Source organism: Coregonus lavaretus (assembly GCF_964263955.1).
Source record: "Coregonus lavaretus genome assembly, chromosome: 4".
NCBI lineage: Eukaryota > Metazoa > Chordata > Actinopteri > Salmoniformes > Salmonidae > Coregonus > Coregonus lavaretus.
This window is the reverse complement of record NC_139991.1, coordinates 9227886-9254033: the sequence shown is the minus strand read 5'-3', so window position 1 is coordinate 9254033 and position 26148 is coordinate 9227886. Positions and strand designations below refer to the sequence as shown.

General features: G+C 44.0%; 2 protein-coding genes across 2 annotated transcripts; both read right to left on the bottom strand.

Moving 5' to 3' along the window:
- Positions 1–5376: 5376 nt before the first annotated feature.
- On the bottom strand, positions 5377–11994 carry LOC311128621 (tubulin beta-3 chain). The gene is made up of 4 exons (XM_084160804.1): positions 11851–11994; positions 7400–7508; positions 7055–7165; positions 5377–6766 (listed from the first exon to the last, which is right to left on the bottom strand). The coding sequence occupies exons 1-4, from the start codon at positions 11905–11907 to the stop codon at positions 5694–5696; spliced, it is 1350 nt and encodes a 449-aa protein (XP_084016930.1). The 5' UTR covers positions 11908–11994; the 3' UTR covers positions 5377–5693.
- Positions 11995–22349: 10355 nt separating this feature from the next.
- Positions 22350–23733, bottom strand: LOC311128568 (melanocyte-stimulating hormone receptor-like; the record flags this gene model as incomplete). The annotated part of the gene is given in 3 exon segments (XM_084160754.1): positions 22350–23342; positions 23344–23392; positions 23717–23733. Coding segments are annotated over 3 exon segments (1059 nt in total).
- Positions 23734–26148: the final 2415 nt, after the last annotated feature.

Genomic DNA, 26148 nt, shown 5'->3' with positions numbered 1-26148 from the left:
GAAACATGAAATGTAACTGTTAAATTAGATCTGTAAACTTACAAACCCTATGTTACAACTATGAATGAACATTTACACCTTCAATTAATATTACTTTACGTCTCCCTTTACTCGGTTACAGATCTGTTTTATACGTACAAACTTTTGTCAGGAATGTGGCATCTGCAAAGGACATGAACCGAATGTAGCTAGTCGGAGTTAGCTAGTCAATCAAGCAACTCTAGCCGACGTTAGAGTTGTTTTGCGGCTTCCGGTTTCATTTCCAAAATAAATGTCTAGAGCTTGTTTTAGAATGGTATTTGATAACAACGTTATACCAGTAGATGGCGTAGTATAGGCTTCGGCCTTCAGCAAATGACTTGTGTGAGAATGATACTATAAAGACACAGAAGAGCCTTGTCTAGAATAACTGCCTGAGCTGCAAAATAGAAAGTAAATAAAATGTAAATGTAAATTTAGGCTAGGCCTATTCCATTATCTAAATATGCCATGCTGTTGTGTGTTATTTAATGGCCATATAATTGCATACATTATTTTTATAGCCACTTGGGGCTGCTGTGGTGATCATGTAACCTAATGAATCACACTTTCTCCAGTATTTGGGAGCACGGACTGTAGGCCTTATATTAGGCATTTTGACTGTTGTATTTGCGAATTCCACTGTATGTAGGCTTGTTATAGCCATTTGAGTTGCACAACCCCATCACGCAAAGGCTATATCCATATCAATAAATCAGACAAAACAAAATATTGATTAGGTCTTGGCTATAACCTGTCCTGAGCGAAATAGCCAAGGGGTCCCAAATGGTCAATACTTTCTATAGCCTATTTTTATTACCAGATCTGTTTTCCCTATCAGCCACTGCATGAGCTTCTTCAACTAATTTGTTGAAAATGTATTTAATGGCTATATTTAGAGGCCTGTGAGCTAGGGTCTCTTTTTAAGGGGAGGCCTATAATAAAAACAGATATAAAACTCAAATAGAGTTTTAAAATTATTCCGCAAGACACCAGTACTCAAAATGATAGCCTAAATTACAATGCCTACAAGTTGAAGGCCTGTTTTTTGGGGGGATAGGTCTAAAAGAAACATTGAATTATTAAAGTGATAGGCTAAAGAACTTTGGAGAATTTAGATAATTTTGAATACACACATGGATTTCAATAAACAAATGGATAAGACTGTTCTATTCTCTTTGATTTAGTTCCTATTGCAACTCAGACAAATGACAGAATGGATGACATACTGACTGACTGAACTGAATGAAGGATGAATTAAATGTTCAAATATGTTGGAATGATGAGTTGCATGCACCATGCATGCTCTGCACTTTATTTGGCTAGTAGGCAAATAGGTCTACATTAGAGTATAATGACTCTATGGCTGCATGCCTCCAGAAGGGCATCTTCTGAGGCTGAGGGGTGCTTTTCGGAAGGCGCATGGTGCTGTGGTGCTGCATGGAGATCACAAGCTCTTCAACTGGGCAGCAGTGTAGCGATGGAGGGAATAGCCTATACAGAAACTATCTAAGACCACTGCAACATAGTTATTGTAAAGTGTAGGAATATACGCTTATGCAAGACTTAGCCTACATTTAACCTCTCCCTTGTTCATTTCAAAGTCCATATGTTCATGATCTGATTCATATAAATCATGTCAAATTATTTTAAATGTATATTAACCCCTCCTACAGAATATGATTTGGCAAGATTTTGAGTGATGAAATAAATACGAGTGGCAAAGACTCCAGTGGTCATGCATGATTCATAGATTCACCAAACATCTATTATTATTCTATATTTCATTATTCCTGGTATATACTACTGATTATGATTGCAGACAGAGCCCAGAGCATGGGATGGTGCAATATTGAATTAGTCATATTTTGATAAGGTGCATGCACGGGGATGTCCACGTCACCCAGAGATATGCCCATGCTGTAGAGATACACCTAGCGGACTGAAACTTCACTGTTGTAGGCATAATACAGCTAGTGCTATCTAGACTTGTGCTGGGAAACAAATCCATTACATTAACTACCTAAATTGGAAGTAAATTCAACTGAGGAGTAATAGAGAATGGAGACTTTTAACTTGAAAATGTGCAGGATACCTCTTTCCGGTTTCCGATTTTTTAATACTGTGTTATGCTTGTTCGCGTAGAACTCCTTACAGGCCATTTGTGTATGTTTTTGTTTGTTGGTGAGATGAAACTGCCAAAACTCTGAAAGGTATTATTGTACATCAGAATTGCAACATAATATTTGTTAAAGCCTAAAATGTTAGTCCGTAATCGTAACATGGTGTTTGTATGTTCACAGATGAAATTTCACATTTGTGTTTCATGTTTCACGCATGGCTTTTCTTACGATCCTTACAATTTACTTATATGGATTTTCTTATGATCCTAACGATACATACGTTCAACCTTTTGGCAGCTATCTGGCTCCATAATTATATCAACCTGGATAAAGTGGCATTTTGCTTCTTGAATCACTAGGTCTGTCTCAACTCCTCAAAAAGAGAGCTACAAAAATCTGAGTAGCATTTGGTGAAAATTGCTTTGGGACAGTGCTTTTTCGGTCATCTTTCTTGTTTAAAACCAACAGGGTCATCGTCAGCTCTTGGATGCCAGAGCAAGAAAGGAAAATATAATTATTGCTTTTGTGTTGGGGTCATTATAGAGCCACCTCTCAAGTAGCTCTTCTCATCTCTCCTCTATAATGTGTTAACAGAACTAGAAATGGCCTTTACTTTGCTTGCAGTGTCAAATACTTTTAGTCTACCATTTATGGCAGTGTTGTCTGGGAATAGCTTCCTTCCTATGCCCCTCTATTATCATACTTCCTTGTTTCCTGTGGCAAGGGAGAACAAATAGTATGAGGAAGATCTTTCTAATTATTTCAACTGTTGTACTGAACTCTCACAATTGCTGCTGGATCTTGCTGCTGGATTGGCCCCTCCATACCTTCAGCCTAGCTGGTCTGAGCTTTGAGCAGTATATGTCTCTTTCCTCTATAGCTTGGCTGCAAGTGAGACACTGACTCACTAGGCCTCTCCCTACAGTCCACAGGCCTGCTTCATCCCTATGCTACCCACATGAGAAAATATTACAGTTTACTATAGAATACTACATAGAATTCTATAGTAAACTGTAGAATAATATACTACACACTAGTATCCCTCGATCATGTGTAGTACTTACTATAGAATGTTATAGTATACTGTAAAATACTATAGTAAATACTACAGTATTATCCGCAAAATAAACGCTGTAGTAAATACTACATTAATGTCTGCAAAAACACTACACTTTGTTAACTATAATAAATACTAAAGTATTTAATTTGCATACACCCTGCTAATTCCCCTCCCCCATATCACAATTTGTGCCAGCCATAAGTGAGAAACCTACATGCCAAGTATAGACCATATATTGTATTCCCTACAGGTTATAGAAGACAGCAGAAGCTCTGAGCTAACCGTTCAGACCCCCAGTCCTATATACAGGTTATGGAAAATGTGCCCTATTAGTATTTATCCAGTAGGTTTCCTGAAGGACAAAGCCTCCACTTCTATGTCAAAGATAATAAAACAAGAACACTAAAGTAAATACTACAGTCATGTCTGCAAAAACACTACAGTAAATACTACAGTATACTAGTCTGCAAAAACACTACAGTAAATACTACAGTATACTACAATATGCAAAAACACTACATTAATTACTAAAGTATATACTAGTTTTCTTTTACCACAGTATGTATACTATAGTTAACTGTAAATACTACAGTATACTACAGTAAAAGTCCACAAAAACACTACAGTTAATTACATTGTATTTATACTATTGTATTTTTTCATGTGGGTAAACACTTCTGTCCTAATGCAGTCCTAAATGATGCAGCAGCAGTTTTCACTACAGGAAATGAGGCCATCAGTGAGATCCTTTGGTGTCTCAATCACAGGTATTATCTCTGTTTACCTGAGTGCTGGAATCTGGGTCTGAATAGTGACACCTATATAACAGTCATGATAGCCCAAAGGGACGATGAGTTGTTGATATTAATGAAGTCAGTTGTTTGTGTCTAATGTGTAGCGTTTGTGTGTGTTGTCAACACTCACTTGAGGTAAGGCAGAGACATACCAGAAAGACAGATGCTGCCTTGTTCTCTATAGATATTTACTGTATGAGGAAGCTGGAGGTGGCAAGCATACTGTGTTATGTGGGGATGCATCTTTGAGATTAGAGAGCCATGACAGGGTCTGTGTGTTCTGCACTACTGTATAAAGAGCTGCTCTGTTCAGGGCCTCTCGCCACAGGCTCTAAGTGCTGAGGCATCGCCAGCATGTGATCCACCCAGCCAACTGGCCCCATACATTGCAGAGAAGAGAGAGCACAAACAGCCTCCATCAATCTCCCTCCCTCTCTAACCAGAGAGCTAGAGTCACTTCTCTTCCTGTTTCTTCAGGAAGTGCAGGTGTTCGCTTGGGATTGTTGATATGTTTTTGAATGTGTCATATTCGGGGCACTCTCCGCATTTGACCTGTTCCTATTTGTCCTCCTAATCAATTGGCTCTAACCATATGGACTAGAGTTCCTGCCTCCTTTTAGACCAGGGGTATGCAACCGGATTTTGCTCCAATAAGGCACCACACCTGACCAACTAAACTGATTGATCAGTTCAGTGATTGCCTAAACTCAACACACCTGGTCTTCCAGGTCAGTTAAATCCAAAACATGAAGAGCCTGCAGCACTCCAGGACCAGGGTTGCCTACCCGTTTTAGACCATGCTGATAAGTGTATATTTGGAAGGCCGTCAGCAGGCGATCTTGTAGATCAAGGGTGTCAAACTCATTCCATGGAGGGCCTAGTGTCTGCTGGTTTATATTTTTTCCTTTCAATTAAGACCTAGACAACTAGGTGAGGGGAGTCCCTTACTAATCAGTGACTTTAATTAATCAATCAAGTCCAAGGGAGGAGTGAAAACCTGCAGCCCTCTGTGGAATGAGTTTGACACGTGTTGTAGATCGTCCACCATCTTAGCTCCTCACAGCCTGTCTCTGAGAGAGCCTGTTCTATCCAGACTCCATCCAGGCTGCCCAAGGTGTGCCTCAACCTCCAGGGGACTGAGATCCAGTATTTTTATCCAGCATCTAGGTCACCTCCACATGGGACAGTCATGCGTTCAACAAGGCTCTGCTTTATACTACTTTCCTATAAGAAAGACCCCTTGTCAGTGTACTGCAATACACTGTCCCCGTTTCCACTAAAAACAAATTCAGAAACCATGAACACAGTGTAGCAAAACAAGATGGTGTCCCCTATTCATGTTTAATATCCCCAAACAAGTCAGAAAAACCTCACTACAATGTAGGCTTGAACATGTTTATTATAAGAAATTAAGGGCTACTCGTCATCAGTTTATGAGACACTTTCTTTTTATTTCACCCATTCAACTTAGTGGTCTGTCTGGAGGTTTTTATCAACAGGAGGCCTTGACTTGGTCAGAGGGCTAAGGGAAGTGGGGCTAACAGTTAGCAAAGACACAGTGAGAGCAGGGAGGGGGATATAGGAAGGGAGGGTTATACAGTACAGTGTACATGAGGGAGATAACCCTGCTTCAGCCTGCTAAAAAGACAAAGCTCTGTCGGCTGGGTTTACACAAGCTTGGCTCTTCTTCCAAGGTGTTCACCGGGCCTGGCTCTCCGACTCTTCCTCATCGTCTTCATACATCTCTCCCTCCTCCTCGGTGGTGGCGTCCTGGTACTGCTGGTACTCTGACACCAGGTCGTTCATGTTGCTCTCTGCCTCAGTGAACTCCATTTCGTCCATGCCCTCTCCGGTGTACCAGTGCAGGAAGGCCTTGCGGCGGAACATGGCGGTGAACTGCTCGGAGATGCGCTTGAACAGCTCCTGGATGGCCGTGTTGTTCCCAATGAAAGTGGCGGACATCTTGAGACCGCGGGGCGGGATGTTACAGACGGCCACTTTGACGTTGTTGGGGATCCATTCGACGAAGTAGCTGCTGTTCTTACTCTGGATGGCCAACATCTGTTCGTCCACCTCCTTCATGGACATCTGACCACGGAACACCATGGCCACGGTCAGGTAGCGTCCGTGACGCGGGTCGCAAGCGGCCATCATGTTCTTGGCGTCAAACAACTGCTGGGTGAGCTCGGGCACGGACAGTGCGTTGTAGCACGCACTGCCACGCGCCGTGAGGGGGGCGAAGCCAGGCATGAAGAAGTGCAGGCGGGGGAAGGGCACCATGTTGACAGCCAGTTTGCGGAGGTCAGCATTGAGCTGGCCGGGGAAGCGGAAGGAGGTAGTAACACCGCTCATGGTGGCCGACACCAGGTGGTTGAGGTCTCCGTAGGTGGGTGTGGGGAGCTTGAGCGTGCGGAAGCAGATGTCGTAAAGAGCCTCGTTGTCAATGCAGTAGGTTTCGTCTGTGTTCTCCAGCAGCTGATGGATGGACAGGGTGGCGTTGTAGGGCTCCACCACTGTGTCTGATACTTTAGGGGAGGGCACCACGCTGAAGGTGTTCATGATGCGGTCAGGGTACTCTTCCCGGATCTTGCTGATGAGCAGGGTCCCCATGCCGGAGCCTGTGCCCCCTCCCAGGGAGTGGGTGAGCTGGAAGCCCTGGAGACAGTCACAGTTCTCACATTCCTTCCTGACTACGTCCAGTACTGAGTCCACCAGCTCTGCCCCCTCTGTGTAGTGGCCCTTAGCCCAGTTGTTACCAGCTCCACTCTGACCTATAGAGCAACACAACACACGTCAAGATAGCACTTCAGCAGTTATCAACAGTGCATTTGTACAGGATCTATACATTTACATTATGTTTTTATGACATTTGGGAGCATTTACCGTAAGTAAACGCAAATGTCTTTAATGGAAATATTACATCAGACTATTTATGTTGTACTGATAATGACGGAAGAGACTGTAAATGGCAGATTGACTGTTACTGCCAACCATCCTCTTAATGCAATCACTGAGCACGGTGGCCATATTTAACCCATGTTGGATAGACAGACACTGACCGAAGATGAAGTTGTCTGGTCTGAAGAGTTGTCCGTAGGTCCCAGAGCGAACACTGTCCATAGTTCCTGGCTCCAGGTCTACTAGGATAGCTCTGGGGACATACTTAGAGGCTGGGAGAGACAGCAGATGTTGTTACCTGCAATGCCCTAATAAATACTACTGTATATCACAGTCAAGTTCAGTACAATAGGATTCAAGTGGATATTTTCAAGTCTAGATAAACACCAAAGAGTGAGAGAGTGAAACAGGCCATTACAAGTATTGAGCAACAGAGCTTGCAGTGTTGTGTTGTTTTTGAGCTTGTGTAGATGTGTATTTAGTATGAGTTACAGTATCAGACTCACATGAGGCCTCATTGTAGTAGACACTGATCCTCTCCAGCTGCAGTGGGGAGTCGCCCTCATAGTTCCCTGTAGGGCTGATGCCGTGTTCATCACTGATCACCTCCCAGAACTGTACAATACACAGACACAAACATTAGCAGTAACACCGTTTTATACAAGCACAGTGGATGTAAACTTCTCAGCAGATTTATAGTCGGGACCATATTGAACTATCACTGGGGTACTTGGAGGTGAAATTAATGGGGGGCTCTAGTAAAAACTGTTAGGAGTGTGGGCCAATGTAAATTGGGATAGTGGGCGTCTAGGCTTTGTCTGCCATCCGTCCTGGGTTCTGCTCCATTGATCCATGACCTCATTTAAGCCAACGGTTAGTCCAGCTCTGTCCCCACCCTCCCCCAGTGCTTCAGGGCGCTAGACTCATACTGAGGTAGAGGCCCTCTCAGAGGGGCCAGACTACATCTGGAGAGGCTCTTTCTGCTACAACACACACACACACATATCTATTTATATATGCCTGCACACACCCACACGTACAGGAAGTGTGTTGCTAGGTAAAAAGACAAAAGAGGACACTACCTAATGAAGTCCCCTTGATCACTTCAAATGTGTATACTGTCACTGAGTGTATAGGCCAGTGTGTGTATCAGACACAGAGCGAGAGAGACAGAGAGAGACATTTTACATTTACATTTTAGTCATTTAGCAGACGCTCTTATCCAGAGCGACTTACAGTTAGTGCATACATTATTTTTTATTTTTCATACCGGCCCCCCGTGGGAATCGAACCCACAACCCTGGCGTTGCAAACGCCATGCTCTACCAACTGAGCTACATCCCTGCCGGCCATTCCCTCCCCTACCCTGGACGACGCTGGGCCAATTGTGCGCCGCCCCATGGGTCTCCCGGTCGCGGCCGGCTACGACAGAGCCTGGATTTGAACCAGGATCTCTAGTGGCACAGCTAGCACTGCGATGCAGTGCCTTAGACCACTGCGCCACTCGGGAGCATCCTGACTGGTTGCATCACCGCCTGGTATGGCAACTGCTTGGCCTTCGACCGCAAGGCACTACAGAGGGTAGTGCGTACGGCCCAGTACATCACTGGGGCCAAGCTTCCTGCCATCCAGGACCTCTATACCAGGCGGTGTCAGAGGAAGGCCCTCAAAATTGTCAAAGACTCCAGCCACCCTAGTCATAGACTGTTCTCTCTGCTACCGCACGGCAAGCGGTACCGGAGTGCCAAGTCTAGGTCCAAAAGACTTCTCAACAGCTTCTACCCCCAAGCCATAAGACTCCTGAACAGCTAATCATGGCTACCCGGACTATTTGCACTGCCCCCCCACCCCATCCTTTTTACACTGCTGCTACTCTGTTAATTATTTATGCATAGTCACTTTAACTCTACCCACATGTACATATTACCTCAACTACCTCAACTAGCCGGTGCCCCCGCACATTGACTCTGCAACGGTACCCCCCTGTATATATAGCCTCCCTACTGTCACTTTATTTTACTTCTGCTCTTTTTTTTCTCAACACTTTTTTTGTTGTTGTTTTATTTTTACTTTTTTTGTTAAAAATAAATGCACTGTTGGTTAAGGGCTGTAAGTAAGCATTTCACTGTAATGTCTGCACCTGTTGTATTCGGCGCATGTGACCAATAAAATTTGATTTGATTTGAGGTCAATGAAAGCCCCAGAGAGCCCTATGAAAGTCTAAAATAGAACACAGACAGACCCCCGCAGGCCCACACACAGACACAGTCATCACTATCAAGGGCAAACACAGGACATGCACTGGAAGGAGGATGCCAAATGGACATATCAGATCACAGATTAGATATTGTCAATTTTACTGTGCTAATCTCAGATATTGTTCTCATTACTATGCAAGAGAAGGTCCTTATCTGCACAGTGCTGTTCTAATTTAAGCAAAAAACACCATCTGGGCATTCACTAAGAGACACAAAGACACTAAAAATATACTGTAAAAAAAAGCCCCATATTGATCCCATATTGGTGACAGTTTGTTAATCCCATATCTGTGTCACAGCCAGCCAGATGGAGTGGCATTAATCCCATATGGTGTCAGTGACCTTTCCTCCATCCCTCTGTCCAGACTGCTGTGACCAAGGGCACCACACCCAGTATGAAGACCATCTTAGGTCTGAGCTCCGAACAATGGTGTCCCCCTTCCTCTCCCCAGGTGCTGTACTCCCTTCCTTTCCCTCCCTCCCTCCCTCCCTCCCTTCCTTTCTATCCTCTACAGAAGATGCTCCTTAGTTCTCTAATTATCTATCCTGTCCCAAACAGATGTCCCCTGCCATCTAAATCAGTAATTAGGAGTTCCTCTTGTTCTTTAAATTATGGCTCTGTAACCCAATCTGGCAATATCTCTTCTAGGGGACAAACAAAGAAACAGGAAATAAATAAGAAAGGGAGAGACTGTAAGAGAATAAAAGGGAAACCGCTAGACAGCGTTAGAAAAATAGAGAGTTAGATGCCTAAAGAGTTTGTAGGGAATTTTTGCTGTCTCATTCTCAGTTACTGTAGCTACCCTGGCAAAAGTGTAGATTTCTTCTGTTTTCATCTGACTTCATCCTGTACTGCATTAGCAATGGTAGATGATAACTCATTGTCACTACAGTCTAGAAGATCACGCTTAAAGTGGGTGTAGTGTGTATGTCCTGATAAAATATATGGGGGGTCGTCTGATAACTGAATGTGGCAGATGTGTGGTGCTAGTAGACAGACTGCCATATCATAGTTGAGCATCAGAATGACGTCACCATTGCAGTATATCAGATGACAAAAAGTCCCACTCCCAACACATTCTCTTCCCCCCCATCTCTCTGGGTTTCTCTTTGTTGGGAGTAACCTGAGCATTATGAACAACTCATTTTCCCAACAACTGCCCCATTAGAGAAATGGTGGTCAGAATCAGCAAAAGAGATGAGTCACCAGTAAAATACTCCAGAGGGGAGTGAAGGAAAGTGGATACATGACACATTCACTTGTTCAGCTGTGGTCAAACAAGTATGTTCCAGCTGATGCTGTAGTTGTAAATTTGGTTCTGGGTAATGGTGATTATGATGATGAGGAGGAGGTGGTTACGTAGCTGTCCGAAATCACTACTGAGGCTCAGAAAAGGCTGCCTTTAATGTTATGAATAATAAATGCTATCATCAGGCTGATAAAACAGTATCATTAGCACCCCTATGGCTTTCACTCAGAAAATATTACCATATATGATCCACCATGCTGAACAAATCCATGATAAATAGTCTCCAGCTCCGCTAGAGGATCATAGATCATAGAGAAATAATGTAGGCTATCCCCAGATGGTCAAAATACAACAAAGGAGGGGAAGAACTGTAGACCTGTTTAGTTTTAGATGGACACATACAACATCACCTGATTGGCTGTAAGTGCAGGTGATGTCATCCAAAACAGAGCAGCAACAAAATAAGAAGCTGTCTACTGTAGGCTAAAACACTACCTCAGTCACACACTGTAAACAAATGCATTACAGCTTTAGACAGAAAAGCTTTCAGCATTTAGGCAATATCCTTCCTGAAGACTCCCTGTCTAATAGACCATCAAACCTGACAGCAACCCAAACCACTAGTCAGTGCGATTGTAGGCTATATGCAGTGGTAACTTAGGTCCAGTTATCATCATTTGATCCTCCATTAATAAAACTTTGATGAACTGATCCATTCAGTTTGCTGCTAAGTCAAATATGTCATAGGTATATCTATATAGGCTATTAACTACCACATCTACTAGAGACTGGCAGGCTGCTTAGAGAAAAAGAGCTATACTTGTCATTGTGACAGTGGCCTGTAAATTGTGCTCGGGCCCTCAGTGGAGTGTTTGCGCAGCGGGACCAGCCCCAACAGTCCGAGCCTTTGTCTGGCCCCCCTACAGTCCACCCGAGGGCGTGGTGGTTTTCAACAGTGTCTCACCACGCCTTTCTGTGCATCATACACTCGCAGTTTACAAAAGATGGTGGATCTCTGGCCGTTTACCATTAAAACAAATGGTCACAGTTCCGGTCTGCTTAAGGTGTGGGCTTTCCCATAGGCACCAATGCGATAGCATCTGGGTCAGGTCTGTTTACTCTATTGACTGTGTATGAACCAGAAAAAAGGAGCGACTGAAATGCCTCGTTTCTTCTCTCGTCTCTGAGATTAGTTCCATCTACCCGAACTACGCATCTCTTTCGCACTCTGCGACACAGCCGGGGATCCCAAACTATTCAACTAACCTAACGTTACTGAGTAAACCCGCTGCCCCACAACTTCGGTATAACAAAAAATATACGGATGCATTACATGAAAAAAAGATGACAACACAATGCTTTAAAATGGCACAATAGCGCTTGCATAAATATATTATAAATAATCATGATTAAACTAGTCAGCGGTTGCGAAGATTATTTTGTTTATACCTTGGCTCCGATCTGGTTGCCACACTGGCCGGCTTGAAGGTGAACGATTTCTCTCATCCTGTCCTCTGTGTGTTATGTTCGTCTTCTTGCGGATGTGGGCGAGTTGGAGAGAGCGCTGGTCCCAGTCGCACACGGAAGCAAAGGGATTGGTATGTGCTGAGTGGAGCTTTTATCTTGCGCAGGTCTACTGTGTGGCGAAACCGGTACTATGTTCCACCAGTTGCTGACGTCATCTATGTCCTGGAGAGAGACGGTCGCTGACCAATGGCAGAAACCTGCCGCACAGCATCCCAGTGTGAGTCAGGGAAAAAGTAACGGGACGTGGCTGACGTGCAAACCGATATTTAATTTTCGAATTGGTTAAGGTAAGGATCAGTAATAGATTTAGGCTAGTCGGGGCTGTCAAAGTGATGCTGGTCAGAAACACACACAGACACAACACACCACCACCATTTGAACAATCCCAGAGTCAAGGTGGAAGCAACAACACAGCTTAGTTAGATGTCAGGGAGATGAGGGGAGAGAAAAGGATCTTAAACACTGAACAGTGTGACTGATTCTTGCTCTGTGTGAACATAGTCTTGTGGCATGGTGCATTTTTCTATAGACTAGGAGATTACTCACACCTATGTATCCTTAAGGACAGAGATTAACAATTTCTGACAGTAAAATATTTTTTCCCCAAAGTCAGTCCCGTAACTGTCATCTCAGAAACATTATGATTCAGTATCAGCAGATTCAGGGAAGAAGAAGAGTGGAGCACAGTGAACATTGATGACCACAACCTTGCTGTGGCCCTTATTAGCATGAACACTGCAATCATTATACAGTGAATAGTCTGGGCCAAGGATGTTTATCTATGCCTCAACTCTCTGCAGTCTCTGCCCGCTGAGATATGTATTGATTGCTGAGTCAGGCAGCAGATGTGGTTAAGTGCTCTGAGGAAGACTCCAGTGGCGCTCCTCATGGACAGATGGTCTGCCTATGAAGCAGGTCCTGTTTGTGTGCGTGCGTGTCTGTGTGTGCACATGTGCGTATGAGACATCTACAGTACATGCATACAGTACATCTCACACTGTAAGTTGCCTCTGATCCAGTAGCTGTGTGTTCTGATTTCCAGAAACACGATAGTGATGAGCCATTAGTCTGTTTGGACGTCTGGGCCTGCTTTGTCTTCTCATCACACAGAGCCTGTGGAGAGAATGACAAGCCAACACCCGTGAAACCATTTAGAACAGCTGAGGAACCTCTGCTCAGAGCACATAGACCAGTATGAGCAGCCACCACAGCCCCCCCCCCCCCCCCCCCCCGCCCCGTCCCCCGCCCCGTCAGTGTCTGCCAACCACTGCTGCTTAGCAACTAAATCCACACAATGTGAGCGAGCCTCCGTTGCTAATCAGCCACACAGTGTGGGATAGCTGTTGATTTCTTGTTCGTCTGCAGATACAGCTGAGCTAACTGTGCTTTAGCAGAAGGGCGTTCACCTGTTAGAACATCAATAAACCATAGTGTCACTCTAAAGATGACGCTAACACCAATGATTACGTTATTGACCACACTGCCATAGACAAGGGAGTGGAAAGCTAGATCAGAGGGATTCTGTATGGAATCCTACTGGGTACTTTAATTAGACATTGTGAATAGTAGTCCTACTCTCACTGCTCTGGGTTACTGGTAGTCTGCTATGACTCTGTTGAGGATTTAATGAGAGTTGATTCATGGATTATGTCACTGTTCTTTAATCCCAAAAGTCTCCACATCCTGTGGGTCTCCAAGACCATGCACTGCCAATTCTGGGGACAGTGAGAAAAACTGAGGCTAAATGTTTTGCCAACACTGGTCAAGAGTTGCTTGTCCGCCCCTCCCATGTCTCAAAGCCAATATGGCCATCTAGTGGTCAGAAATTGCCAGAGCCTCTCTAACGTTTACATTTACATTTTAGTCATTTAGCAGACGCTCTTATCCAGAGCGACTTACAGTTAGTGAGTGCATACATTTTTCATACTGGCCCCCCGTGGTAATCGAACCCACAACCCTGGCGTTGCAAGCACCATGCTCTACCAACTGAGCTACAGGAGGCCTAACATGTTTGATATAAAGGGCCCCAATAGTGGTACAATGCCACAGAGTGTGGTGAAGCTGATGAAATTGATGCTACTGTCATATAACACTTCTGTCAAAATGATTAAATCATGCATCTCATAACTTATCTATCCTTCTCTGACTCTGCATCATGCCAGTAAGGTTAGAGAGGAGGATTGCCATGATGAGTCACACAGCACCAGTTCACGTGGAGAAGATGGCTGCCGTTTTACAGCCCTCTAACCAATTGTACTATTATGTGTGTTTTTCTGCATTATTTGTAATTTATTTTGTACATAATGTTTCTGCCATCGTCTCTTATAACTAAAAAGAGCTTCTGGATATCAGGACAGCGATTACTCACCTCGTATTGGACAAATATTTTTTCTTCAACAAGGCGGCCGCGAAGGATATCCTACAGACACCCGAGAAGGCCCAAATCCCCGTCATTCGCATGAGGAAGAGACAGAGATATCGTGGATGTAGGTCGGGGTGCCTTGTAAGGATCCGATGGCGAGCGAGTAAACTGCCTCTCCCATCAATCCTATTAGCCAATCTTCAATCATTTGAGAATAAATGGGATGACCTAAGATTACGGTTATCCTACCAAATGGACATTAAAAACTGTAATATCTTATGTTTCACCGAGTCATGGCTGAACGACGACATGGACAACATACAGCTAGCGGGCTATACGCTACATCGACAGGATAGAACGGCTGACTCTGGTAAGACAAGGGGTGGCGGTCTGTGTATATTTGTAAACAACAGCTGGTGCACGAAATCAAATTCTAAGGAAGTCTCAAGGTTTTGCTCGCCTGAGGTAGAGTATCTTATGATAAGCTGTAGACCACACTATTTACCAAGAGAGTTTTCATCTATATTTTTCATAGCTGTCTATTTACCACCACAAACCAATGCTGGCATTAAGATTGCACTGAATGAGCTGTATAAGGCCATAAGTCAACAGGAAAACGCTCATCCAAAGGCAGCGCTCCTAGTGGCAGGGGACTTTAATGCAGGGAAACTTAAATCTGTTCTACCTAATTTCTACCAGCATGTTAAATGTGCAACCAGAGGAAAAAAAACTCTAGACCACCTTTATTCCACACACAGAGACGCATATAAAGCTCTCCCTCGCCCTCCATTTGGCAAATCTGACCATAACTCTATCCTCCTGATTCCTGCTTATAAGCCAAAACTAAAGCAGGAAGCACCAGTGACTTGGTTAATAAAGAAGTGGTCAGATGACGCAGATGCTAAACTACAGGACTGTTTTGCTAGCACAGACTAGAACATGTTCCGGGATTCTTCAGATAGCATTGAGGAGTACACCACATCAGTCACTGGCTTCATCAATAAGTGCATCGATGATGTCGTCCCCACAGTGACCGTACGTACATACCCCAACCAGAAGCCATGGATTACAGGAAACATCCGCACTGAGCTAAAGGGTAGAGCTGCCGTTTTCAAGGAGCGGGACTCTAACCTGGACGCTTGTAAGAAATCCTGCTATGCCCTCCGACGAACCATCAAACAGGCAAAGAGTCAATACAGGACTAAGATTGAATCGTACTACACCGGCTCTAACGCTCGTCGGATGTGGCAGGGCTTGAAAACTATTACAGACTACAAAGGGAAGCACGGCCGCGAGCTGCCCAGTGACACAAGACTTCCAGACGAGCTAAACCACTTCTATGCTCGCTTCGAGGCAAGCAACACTGAAGCATGCATGGGAGCACCAGCTGTTCCGGATGACTATGTGATCACGCTCTCCGTAGCCGATGTGAGTAAGACTTTTAAGCAGGTCAACATTCACAAGGCCGCAGGGCCAGACGGATTACCAGGACGTGTACTCCGAGCATGTGCTGACCAACTGGCAAGTGTCTTCACTGACATTTTCAACATGTCCCTGACTGAGTCTGTAATACCAACATGTTTCAAGCAGACCACCATAGTCCCCGTGCTCAAGGACACTAAGATAACCTACCTAAATGACTACCGACCCGTAGCACTGACGTCTGTAGCCATGAAGTGCTTTGAAAGGCTGGTCATGGCTCACATAAACACCATTATCCCAGAAACCCTAGACCCACTCCAATTTGCATACCGCCCCAACAGATCCACAGATGATGCAATCTCTATTGCACTCCACACTGCCCTTTCCCACCTGGACAAGAGGAACACCTACGTGAGAATGCTATTCATTGACTACAGCTCAGCATTCAACACCATAGTGCCCTCAAAGCTCATCACTAAGCTAAGGATCCTGGGACTAAACACCTCCCTCTGCAACTGGATCCTGGACTTCCTGACAGGCCGCCCCCAGGTGGTAAGGGTAGGTAACAACACATCTGCCACACTGATCCTCAACACAGGGGCCCCTCAGGGGTGTGTGCTCAGTCCCCTCCTGTACTCCCTGTTCACCCATGACTGCATGGCCAGTCACGACTCCAACACCATCATTAAGTTTGCCGACGACACAACAGTGGTAGGCCTGATCACCGACAACGATGAGACAGCCTATAGGGAGGAGGTCAGAGACCTTGCCGTGTGATGCCAGGATAACAACCTCTCCCTCAATGTGACCAAGACAAAGGAGATGATTGTGGACTACAGGACAAAAAAGAGGACTGAGCACGCCCCCATTCTCATCAACGGGGCTGTAGTGGAACAGGTTGAGCGCTTCAAGTTCCTTGGTGTCCACATCACCAACGAACTATCATGGTCCAAACACACCAAGACAGTCGTGAAGAGCGCACGACAAAGCCTATTCCCCCTCAGGAGACTGAAAAGATTTGGCATGGGTCCTCAGATCCTCAAAGAATTCTACAGCTGCACCATCGAGAGCATCTTGACTGATTGCATCACCGCCTGGTATGGCAACTGCTTGGCCTCCGACCGCAAGGCACTACAGAGGGTAGTGCGTACGGCCCAGTATATCACTGGGGCCAAGCTTCCTGCCATCCAGGACCTCTATACCAGGCGGTGTCAGAGGAAGGCCCTCAAAATTGTCAAAGACTCCAGCCACCCTAGTCATAGACTGTTCTCTCTGCTACCGCACGGCAAGCGGTACCGGAGTGCCAAGTCTAGGTCCAAAAGACTTCTCAACAGCTTCTACCCCCAAGCCATAAGACTCCTGAACAGCTAATCATGGCTACCCGGACTATTTGCACTGCCCCCCACCCCCACCCCATCTTTTTACGCTGCTGCTACTCTGTTAATTATTTATGCATAGTCACTTTAACTCTACCCACATGTACATATTACTTAAACTACCTCAACTAGCCGGTACCCCCGCACATTGACTCTGTACTGGTACCCCCCTGTATATATAGCCTCCCTACTGTTATTTTATTTTACTTCTGCTCTTTTTTTCTCAACACTTTTTTGTTGTTGTTTTACTTTTTTTATAAAAAATAAATGCACTGTTGGTTAAGGGCTGTAAGTAAGCATTTCACTGTAATGTCTGCACCTGTTGTATTCGGCGCATGTGGCCAATAACATTTGATTTGATTTGATTTGATTTGATAGGGTTATCGGGTCAACAGTTATAAAACGCCAGTTCCCATTAAGCACTGTTGACGAGACAGTATCCATATTTGAAAGGCCTTAAGTGAGTTGACAACTCTTTTTCTATTTTTCTGATTGGGGCCATATCATACAATTTACAGTTTCATACTTGTGTATAGTTCATTGTATAGACCATTGTTGAAAAGATAACCTATACAGGGTTATGCAGAAGGCATCAACAAGCAAGTAAGAATGTTGGTTACCTAATTTGATTCCAGTGTGACTAGGAGACATTGAGCTCAGACCAGACTTTCTTGGGGCAAACACGCACCGTATGGAGCCGTACGATGGAGCCTGTACAATCAGGTCCTTGTCAGGATTTCAAGCTCTGATTTGAATGCCAGCCACTAAATGATTACTGCACCCATCTCATCACAACCTTAGTTATCCATCCAAACCCCTACATGCCTAATCGCCTCTATCGATGTTCTCCAATTGGATGTGGTGAACCGCTCTAATTACTGATAGAACACAGGGACCTCAGAGGCATGGCAGGGTGATTGTGTGCATGCAGAGACAGGCGTACATAAGGGGTGCATTCCAGATACACATTTTCTGAGCAGATTTCGGCATAGACCCTTAAATCATGTTTATGTGGTTCCTGAGCTGTTGCACTTCTACTGTCATTGTACTGATAATCTGCACAGACCTGCATAGAACCTGTGTACCTGGAACGCACCCAAGGTCAACAGGGGCTTGACTGAGGTTACACTATGTCCACATTGATTTCATCATGTACTACACTAAAACCAAAACTATTATAAAGCACCATGATGAATTTGAGTTTGTACAGAAATGCTCCTCATCCATAGGACTCATTTGTCAGGGAGGGGTTTAAGCTTCCTCCCCGGGGTTGCAACAATGAGGGCAAGCATGTTTGTTCTTCAAGCCAAAGCAGTGGAAGATGTGAACAGAGCTGCTTTGTGTAGCAGAGCTAATGGAGAAGACACCAGTTGAGTGTCAGCCCCCTCACCCAGTAATTCTACAGTGAAGTAACATTAATTCCTATTTGATGCCTAATAAAGGGCCAAAACAAAAACAAAAATGTTTTGTTGATATGAAAGCCTGTTATTACAGTGCATTCCAGGCGCTCAGTCCTCCCAAAATACACAGCCTGCCCCAGGGCCCACAACGACCGGCTACCACGTGGTGGAGAGGGAGGGGGGGGGGGTTAGGGTTAGGGTAATTATATATTAAAAGTGAAGCTTTCTTTGGAGGATTTAGACTAGCCATGGACTGTAGGCCTAGATAGAGAACTCTCCTCTTGACTGAGAGAGGAGGCAGATAGACAAGACGGTCAGCCCAGGTTACACTGAGGACAGAGAGCTTGTGGACCTTTATAGGGACAAGAGAGACACATACAGTATTTAAGAGGGAACTAATTTAATTCTCACATAACATCACTTGCGGCTTGAGAAAGGTTGTAATTACACTTCTGGACCAAAATAGGTTTTTATGAGAATGTTTTTATCCACAGGATCACATGCTGACTAAAATAAATGAGGATTGACATCAAAAAAACATTACATGATTAAGAAATGTATGGAGAGATGAACGTACTTTGGTGCGAAAAGTGCAAATCAATCCCAGAACAACAGCAAAGGACCTTGTGAAGATGCTGGAGGAAACAGGTACAAAAGTATTTATATCCACAGTAAAACGAGTCCTATATCGACATAACCTGAAAGGCCGCTCAGCAAGGAAGAAGCCACTGCTCCAAAACCGCCATAAAAAAGTCAGACTACGGTTTGCAACTGCACATTGAGACAAAGATCGTACTTTTAGGAGAAATGTCCTCTGGTCTGATGAAACAAAAATACAACTGTTTGGCCATAATGACCATCGTTATGTTTGGAGGAAAAGGGGGGAGCTTGCAAGCTGAAGAACACCATCCCAACCGTGAAGCACGGGGGTGGCAGCATCATGCTGTGGGGGTGCTTTGCTGCAGGAGGGACTGGTGCACTTCACAAAATAGATGGCATCATGAGGAAGGAAAATTATGTGGATATATTGAAGCAACATCTCAAGACATCAGTCAGGAAGTTAAAGCTTGGTCGCAAATGGGTCTTCCAAATGGACAATGACCCCAAGCATACTTCCAAAGTTGTGGCAAAATGGCTTAAGGACAACAAATCAAGGTATTGGAGTGGCCAATAACAAAGCCCTGACCTAAATCCTAAAGAACATTTGTGGGCAGAACTGAAAAAGCGTGTGCGAGCAAGGAGGCCTGCAAACCTGATTCAGTTACACCAGCTCTGTCAGGAGGAATGGGCCAAAATTCATCCAACTTATTGTGGGAAGCTTGTGGAAGGCTACCCGGAACGTTTGACCCAAGTTAAACAATTTAAAGGCAATGCTACCAAAGGCCCACCTATGGCTGCACCCCTGCCAAGTCATGTGAAATCCATAGATTAGGGCCTAATGAATTGATTTCAACTGACTGATATCCTTATATGAACAGTAACTCAGTAAAATCTTTGAAATTGTTGCATGTTGCGTTTATATTTTTGTTCAGTATATATTAGTACAATTTGATCATAGCAAGACCATATGTTGAAATACAGTAAAAAGTAATCAAATGTACACATTTACAATGAGATAAGTTTGAGCCTTGGTTCTGTCACACAACCATAAAATAGCATGTATTTTTTAAAGGGATGAATATTGATACAATCTTGAGGCTTTTGAAAATGTTATAAATATGTCAAACATTCAAAGTATTCAGTACATCCATAACACAATAAAAAAAACATGGCTAGGCTACATTACATGGGCTACTTGTGAAATATACATTGAAATAAACATTTTGTTTTCGTCTATGCATACATTACTATTTGCATTAAAATGGTGAGGATAATCTTAAAATGTCTGATCTGTTTTAAGATTGGATTTCATGTAAAAAGTTTTATTTCAAAATAATTATTTCAATTTATAGGCCATTTTCATCAGAGGCCTAAGTAGGCTAAATCATACTGTGAAACTTCTTTGCACATACTTGGAAGTTGGATGTAAATGAATAATGAGTGAATAAATAAAAATGAAACTCTCTATATGGACCAATTAGGCTATTATTGGATTTCACAATGCACTCATTTTATTTAATTAAAACATTACAGAATTGTTTTATTGTACAAAACTCAACTTCACGGCTCTCATTTTTATGCATCTTTCTTTGACTCCATTCAAAGCATCAGGGCTAGTGTATATCAGTAGGCCCATGCAGCCTTTTCTTCAACAATAGCCTCTTTCAAACAACATCCTCTTCCCAACAACATTCTGGGAAATTCTTTGCTATTTTAAACAGAACACTTGCTATGTCTAATTTAAAGTCTATTTCCAGTGTCGGCTATAAGATTAAAGCACAAATTAATATTTGTCCCACATAGTACACTGTAAATAATCATGTTGTTTTCATGCTAACTTATTGGCAGCCAGTTACCTGTAAATTACTGTACAAAATGTACAGTATGTTACCGTAAATTCCAAAGCAACTTTGGTTTAACAGTACATTCCTGTAGTACATTATTGTAAAGTTTACAGTAATGTACTGTTAAACCAAAGTTGCTTGGTGCCTGAGAAAACTGGACCCGCAGCTTTTACATATATTGGCATCCTTGAAAAAGTTATGTCAGTTGCTGTTGGATGGAGATGATAACTACACAGCAAATTTGCGGGTGTTAAAATCTCAGTGTTGAGGTAAAAAGTGTTGTGAGTGTTATATCTGAGTGTTGATTCTAGTGGGGTTAACACCAGTGGGATTGAAATTGAAACCACCTGCAGTGAATAAATGAAGTTACTTGAATCAGAGTGGAATCAACAGAGTGTGGTGTTGTTACTCAGCTGTGTTGAGTTAATTTCCGTGAACTCTTTCAGAGTGATAAAGACATGGGAGGGGCCTCATTATCATATTTCCCAGCATGCTTTGTTGCAGGTTGCTTTTTAGAATAGTTTGTTCAAATTGTTGGATATCCTAACTCTGGCTGGATTCCAATAGGAATGAAATAACACTTTGAAAGCCAGCATAATGTGACTTCCTAATGTGGCCTGTACTGGGCACAGACTTCAATTCAATGTCTATTCCACTTTGGTTCAATATAATTTCAAAAAAAGTAATCTATATGTATTGACATAAATAATTACATTTTTATGATAAAATATTCACTTAGTCACTCACTTGGTGAAGGCTACAAGACTGAAAGCCATCGAATTCAACAATCATTTCTCTGTCACTAACAAACACAGCAAAAAATTCACCCTGGGAAATAAATATGCAAAAATGTCTTTACACCCTAAAGTGTTAAAACAACACCCCAAAACGAGTTACAGTAACACCACAGGTGTTAATTCGCTAACACTGAGAAAGTTTAACAGCCTTAGCTCTTATAAAGTGTTAATTTAAGTCGGAATTTCCAACACTCATTGTGCTAGGGACCCAACACTTTTGGGGTGTTGGTTTATCAACACTTTGAAAAGTGTAAGTTTAACACTAGGCTATTTAAGATGGTTACATATGATTTCTAAGAAAGTGATACATTTAACACTGTGGGTGTTACAATTCAGATCACACATTTGCTGTGTATAATTAGATATAGATGCTTTAGATTATGGCTCAAGTCTTTGTTCCCCACGCAAGTATGGCATATATGCATGGCTTGGCCTGCAACATGGGAGAGGCCAGGGGTTGGTAAAAGGTCCCATACGTGGCACTGTGCCGTTGTGCGCAATCCAACCTGAGGTCTCATAGTTGATTAACTAGGCCTATGTATTTCAGTTAATTCAACAGCAATGGCAGGCACACTGCCCCAAATATCATATATTCTGTTCTTCCTGAACAAATCCTGCAGTCACGTGAACTTCCATGGAAATAGAAACTCAAGTATGGCGTCGCATCGAAAGGTGACGCAGGAGCAGAAGAGCAGCTCCTTGAGTGTCTTGCGCAGCTCCTGGCTCCTATAGGCGTAGATGAGCGGGTCGATGAGTGAGTTACAGATGATGAGGATGAGGTAGAGGTTGAAGTAGCTGAAGAAGCAGGTGCAGAAGGGGCTAGTGGGGCAGGTTAGGATGAGAATGAGGTGGAGGAAGAAGGGTCCCCAGCAGAGGATGAAGACCCCGAGCAGGATGGTGAGCGTGATGGCGCCCTTCATGCTCGTGCCCTGGCGGCGAGACTTGTAGATGGCCATGATGCGCCGCGAGTGTACGTGCGCCAAGATGAACATGTGCATGTAGAGCACAGCCGTGAAGACAAGGGTGATGCAGAAGAAGGTGACGAGGCACACAATGACGGCGGTGTGCGAGTGGTAGACGATGAAAAGTATGCTGGCGGTGATGCTGGTCAGCCACACCATCGCGATGATGGTCACTGCGCGCTGCGTGGTCATGATGCTGTGGTAACGCAGCGCGTAAAAGATGGTGATGTATCGATCCGCGGCGATGGTGCACAGGAAGGACAGAGACGACACCACGGAGCTGCAGTTCATGATGTCGATGACGTTGTCCAGGTGCCGCAGCATTTCCGGTGTGACCACTAGCAGCCCGTGTTCGGTGAGCAACATGACTATGGTCTCCACCACGTTGGCGACGCTGACCAGCATGTCGGAGACGGCCAGGCAGCATATGAAGTAGTACATGGGCGAGTGCAGGTTGCGGTTCTTGATGATGGCCAGCACCACTAAGATGTTCTCCACCAGACTGATGAGGCCCAGCGTCAGGAACAGCTCCTGTGGGATGCGGAGCGAGCAGCTAGTAGAGTTCTGCTCCCTGGTGCTGGTGTTGTTGGTGGTGATGTTCTGGCTGTACATGGTGAGGGTGCTCAGCTCCATGTGGTGGTGCATGATGAAGGTTATGTTGTCGCGTGTTGTCTGCTGCTCTCTGCTGTAGTAGGCTACTGCTACACAGTGGGTCGGCGCCGGGAACAATAAGGACACTTGACCTTCACCGCAGCGCAAAGTTTGGCTGAATGAGGGGGAAAGAAAACGCCTTAAAATATTTTCTTTGTGGTCTCTGTAGTGTAACAGAATTAACTAGTTATTCTATATACATCATATCCTATTCAATTGAGATGTGACCTCAGGTAAAAAGAGCACAGAATGTGTGTGGTGAAGGTAGTTTAGCTCACGTTTATGTCGCAACCCTGAAATTGGACTGAAGTTTTCCCACAAACGGAGGTCTCCAGAACGAACTTAAACACAGAGTGAAGAACCCAGATGCTCACAGTGGAGAATCATCCATGTGAAATCGTCTCTTTCTCAAGTAACTGTTTAGCTTCACAGGTTTATCCAACTTTCTTTTGGTGATGCACATAGCCCATGTATGGTATATCCAGGTGATGAGAATCCTAGTCTGAGTCCGAATACAGCTCCTTGGTGCTGGATCGCATGCGAGAAAATCCTCTACCATTTGGACGTCCAAGTAGGCTCCAGGCAATCCTAATGTGTGAACTGAAGCCTATCCAGCTGAGCTCTCAGGCATACAAACTGACAGTGTGTTCTTAAAAGGGTCCACCGCCTCTCTAACTCCTCCTTTCTCATTGCGAAAGCCAACCGCATGATTCTCAGACTGACACAAACTAATGAACGCGTGATTCCGCATGGAAATATTTAACAAGATTAGGGAGTAAAATGGATGGAGAGAGTGTAGTATGGATGTACTAACTCATCTCCTGAGCAGAGCATAATCATAATTTATTAAGTAATTCAAAGACATAGTTGAGAACATGTTCCCCAGCACTAAAATATAATTTACCGCGCAATGTGCACAGCTGATGTGACCAATGGTCAATGGATGTGGCCGATTGATTTAGACAAAGCATACTTCACATGTTTCAAATACGCTGAGTATAAAACATTAGGAACACTCATGGGACACTCCACACACTATGGAAGGGCTGTTATTACACATGCATCTACCTCGGCCCTGTGTCTTAGGCCTATAGCCTTTATCTTCTCTAGGATGTGGTGGTCATGGTACACACTGAGTGTGCAAAACATTAGGAACACCTGCTCTCTCCATGACATAGACTGACCAGGTGAATCCAGGTGAAAGCTATGACCCCTTATTGATGTCACCTGTTAAATCCACTTCAATCAGTGTAGATGAAGGGGAGAAGACGGGTTAAAGAAGGATTTTTAAGCCTTGAGACAATTGAGACATGGATTGTGTATGTGTGCCATTCAGAGAGTGAATGGGCAAGACAAAATATTTAACTGCCTTTGAGCGCGTATGGTGGTATAGGTGCCAAGCGCACCGATTTGAGTGTGTCTAGAACTGCAACGCTGCTGGGTTTTTCATGCTCAACAGTTTCCCGTGTGTATCAAGAATCGTCCACCACCCAAAGGACATCCAGCCAACTTGACACAACTGTGGGAATAAGCATTGGAGTCAACATGGGCCAGTATCCCTGTGGAACGCTTTCGACACCTTGTGGAGTCCATGCCCCTACGAATTGAGGCTGTTCTGATGGCAAAAGGGGGTGCAACTCAATATTAGGAAAGGGGTTCTTAATGGCAACCGACAACAATTATGAGTTAATTAAAAAAAACGACACGCTGCGCTCATTCCCCTTGCCTTGATCTGTATTTGGATGGGAACTTTACGCACAGTGCGCAATTGTAAATGCATTCATGATTATGGCTCAAACTGTTGCAGTCTTTTTCTTCTTTGATATAATTGCAAAATATATTTGTAATTACAATAAAGGTTTAAGAATACATGTTGTAAAGGCACGCAAACAAGATGTTTGTTCTCTGCCAGATCAGCGGTAACGCGCGCTATTACCCAAAACAAATGGGAGCGGATTTGGATAGTTAAACCCGACTGAATGGGTTGGTCCATTATGCATGAGGGTTTTGTTGTGACCTAGTTGCAGCAGAGCCACTTGGCATTTTGACAGGTTTTGTGTGTGAATGTGTGTGGGGGACTACCTGTCCTGCGTACCGAGCCGATTATGACAGAAGGGCTGGCTCTTTTCTCCGCTGCATTGAATCGAAGTTATTTTCATTACAATATCTATTTGATTAAATGTTTTTATACCGTGTAGTAGCGCAAGCAAGAAAGCGTCTTCCAATTTCAGAAACCCCTTCGCAACACTACAAGCAGAGCCTCAGCTTAATGACGACGCAAGAAGCTGCCCTTCAGGGTACACATAGATGACAGTAGCCTGCCTACACATGGACAAATTGAGTTCGCGTGTTGAACCTAATCCCAGCCACCCAATAACAATACACAGTGATCCATTCAGGACGGAGTTCGGACTCATGAAGCAACATCACTTTAAACCAAACCTAAACCATAACAAAATGAAATATATAATTTAGTTCACAATGTTCACAAAATATGTCCAAAACAAGATATATTTGTTAAAACTTGTGACAGCTGAGAAGTGAATACTCCCCCCTGGAAGAAACCACATAAAGAGTTCTGAACAAAGTGACAAGTGTTATGGCTCCAGCCTTTGAAACAACCCTTCTCAGTGCTTGCATAACCAGCCTCTTCCTCTAGCGATTTCATGGGAGATATAACACACACAAACTGCAGTTTGTGCAAAAGGCAGCACTCTCTCCCCTGTGGAGAGCAGCAGTGTCAACTGTAAGCAGCCAGACTGTCCATAGTTAGAGTGTGATAGTGGGAGATAAGGAGAATCCTCCA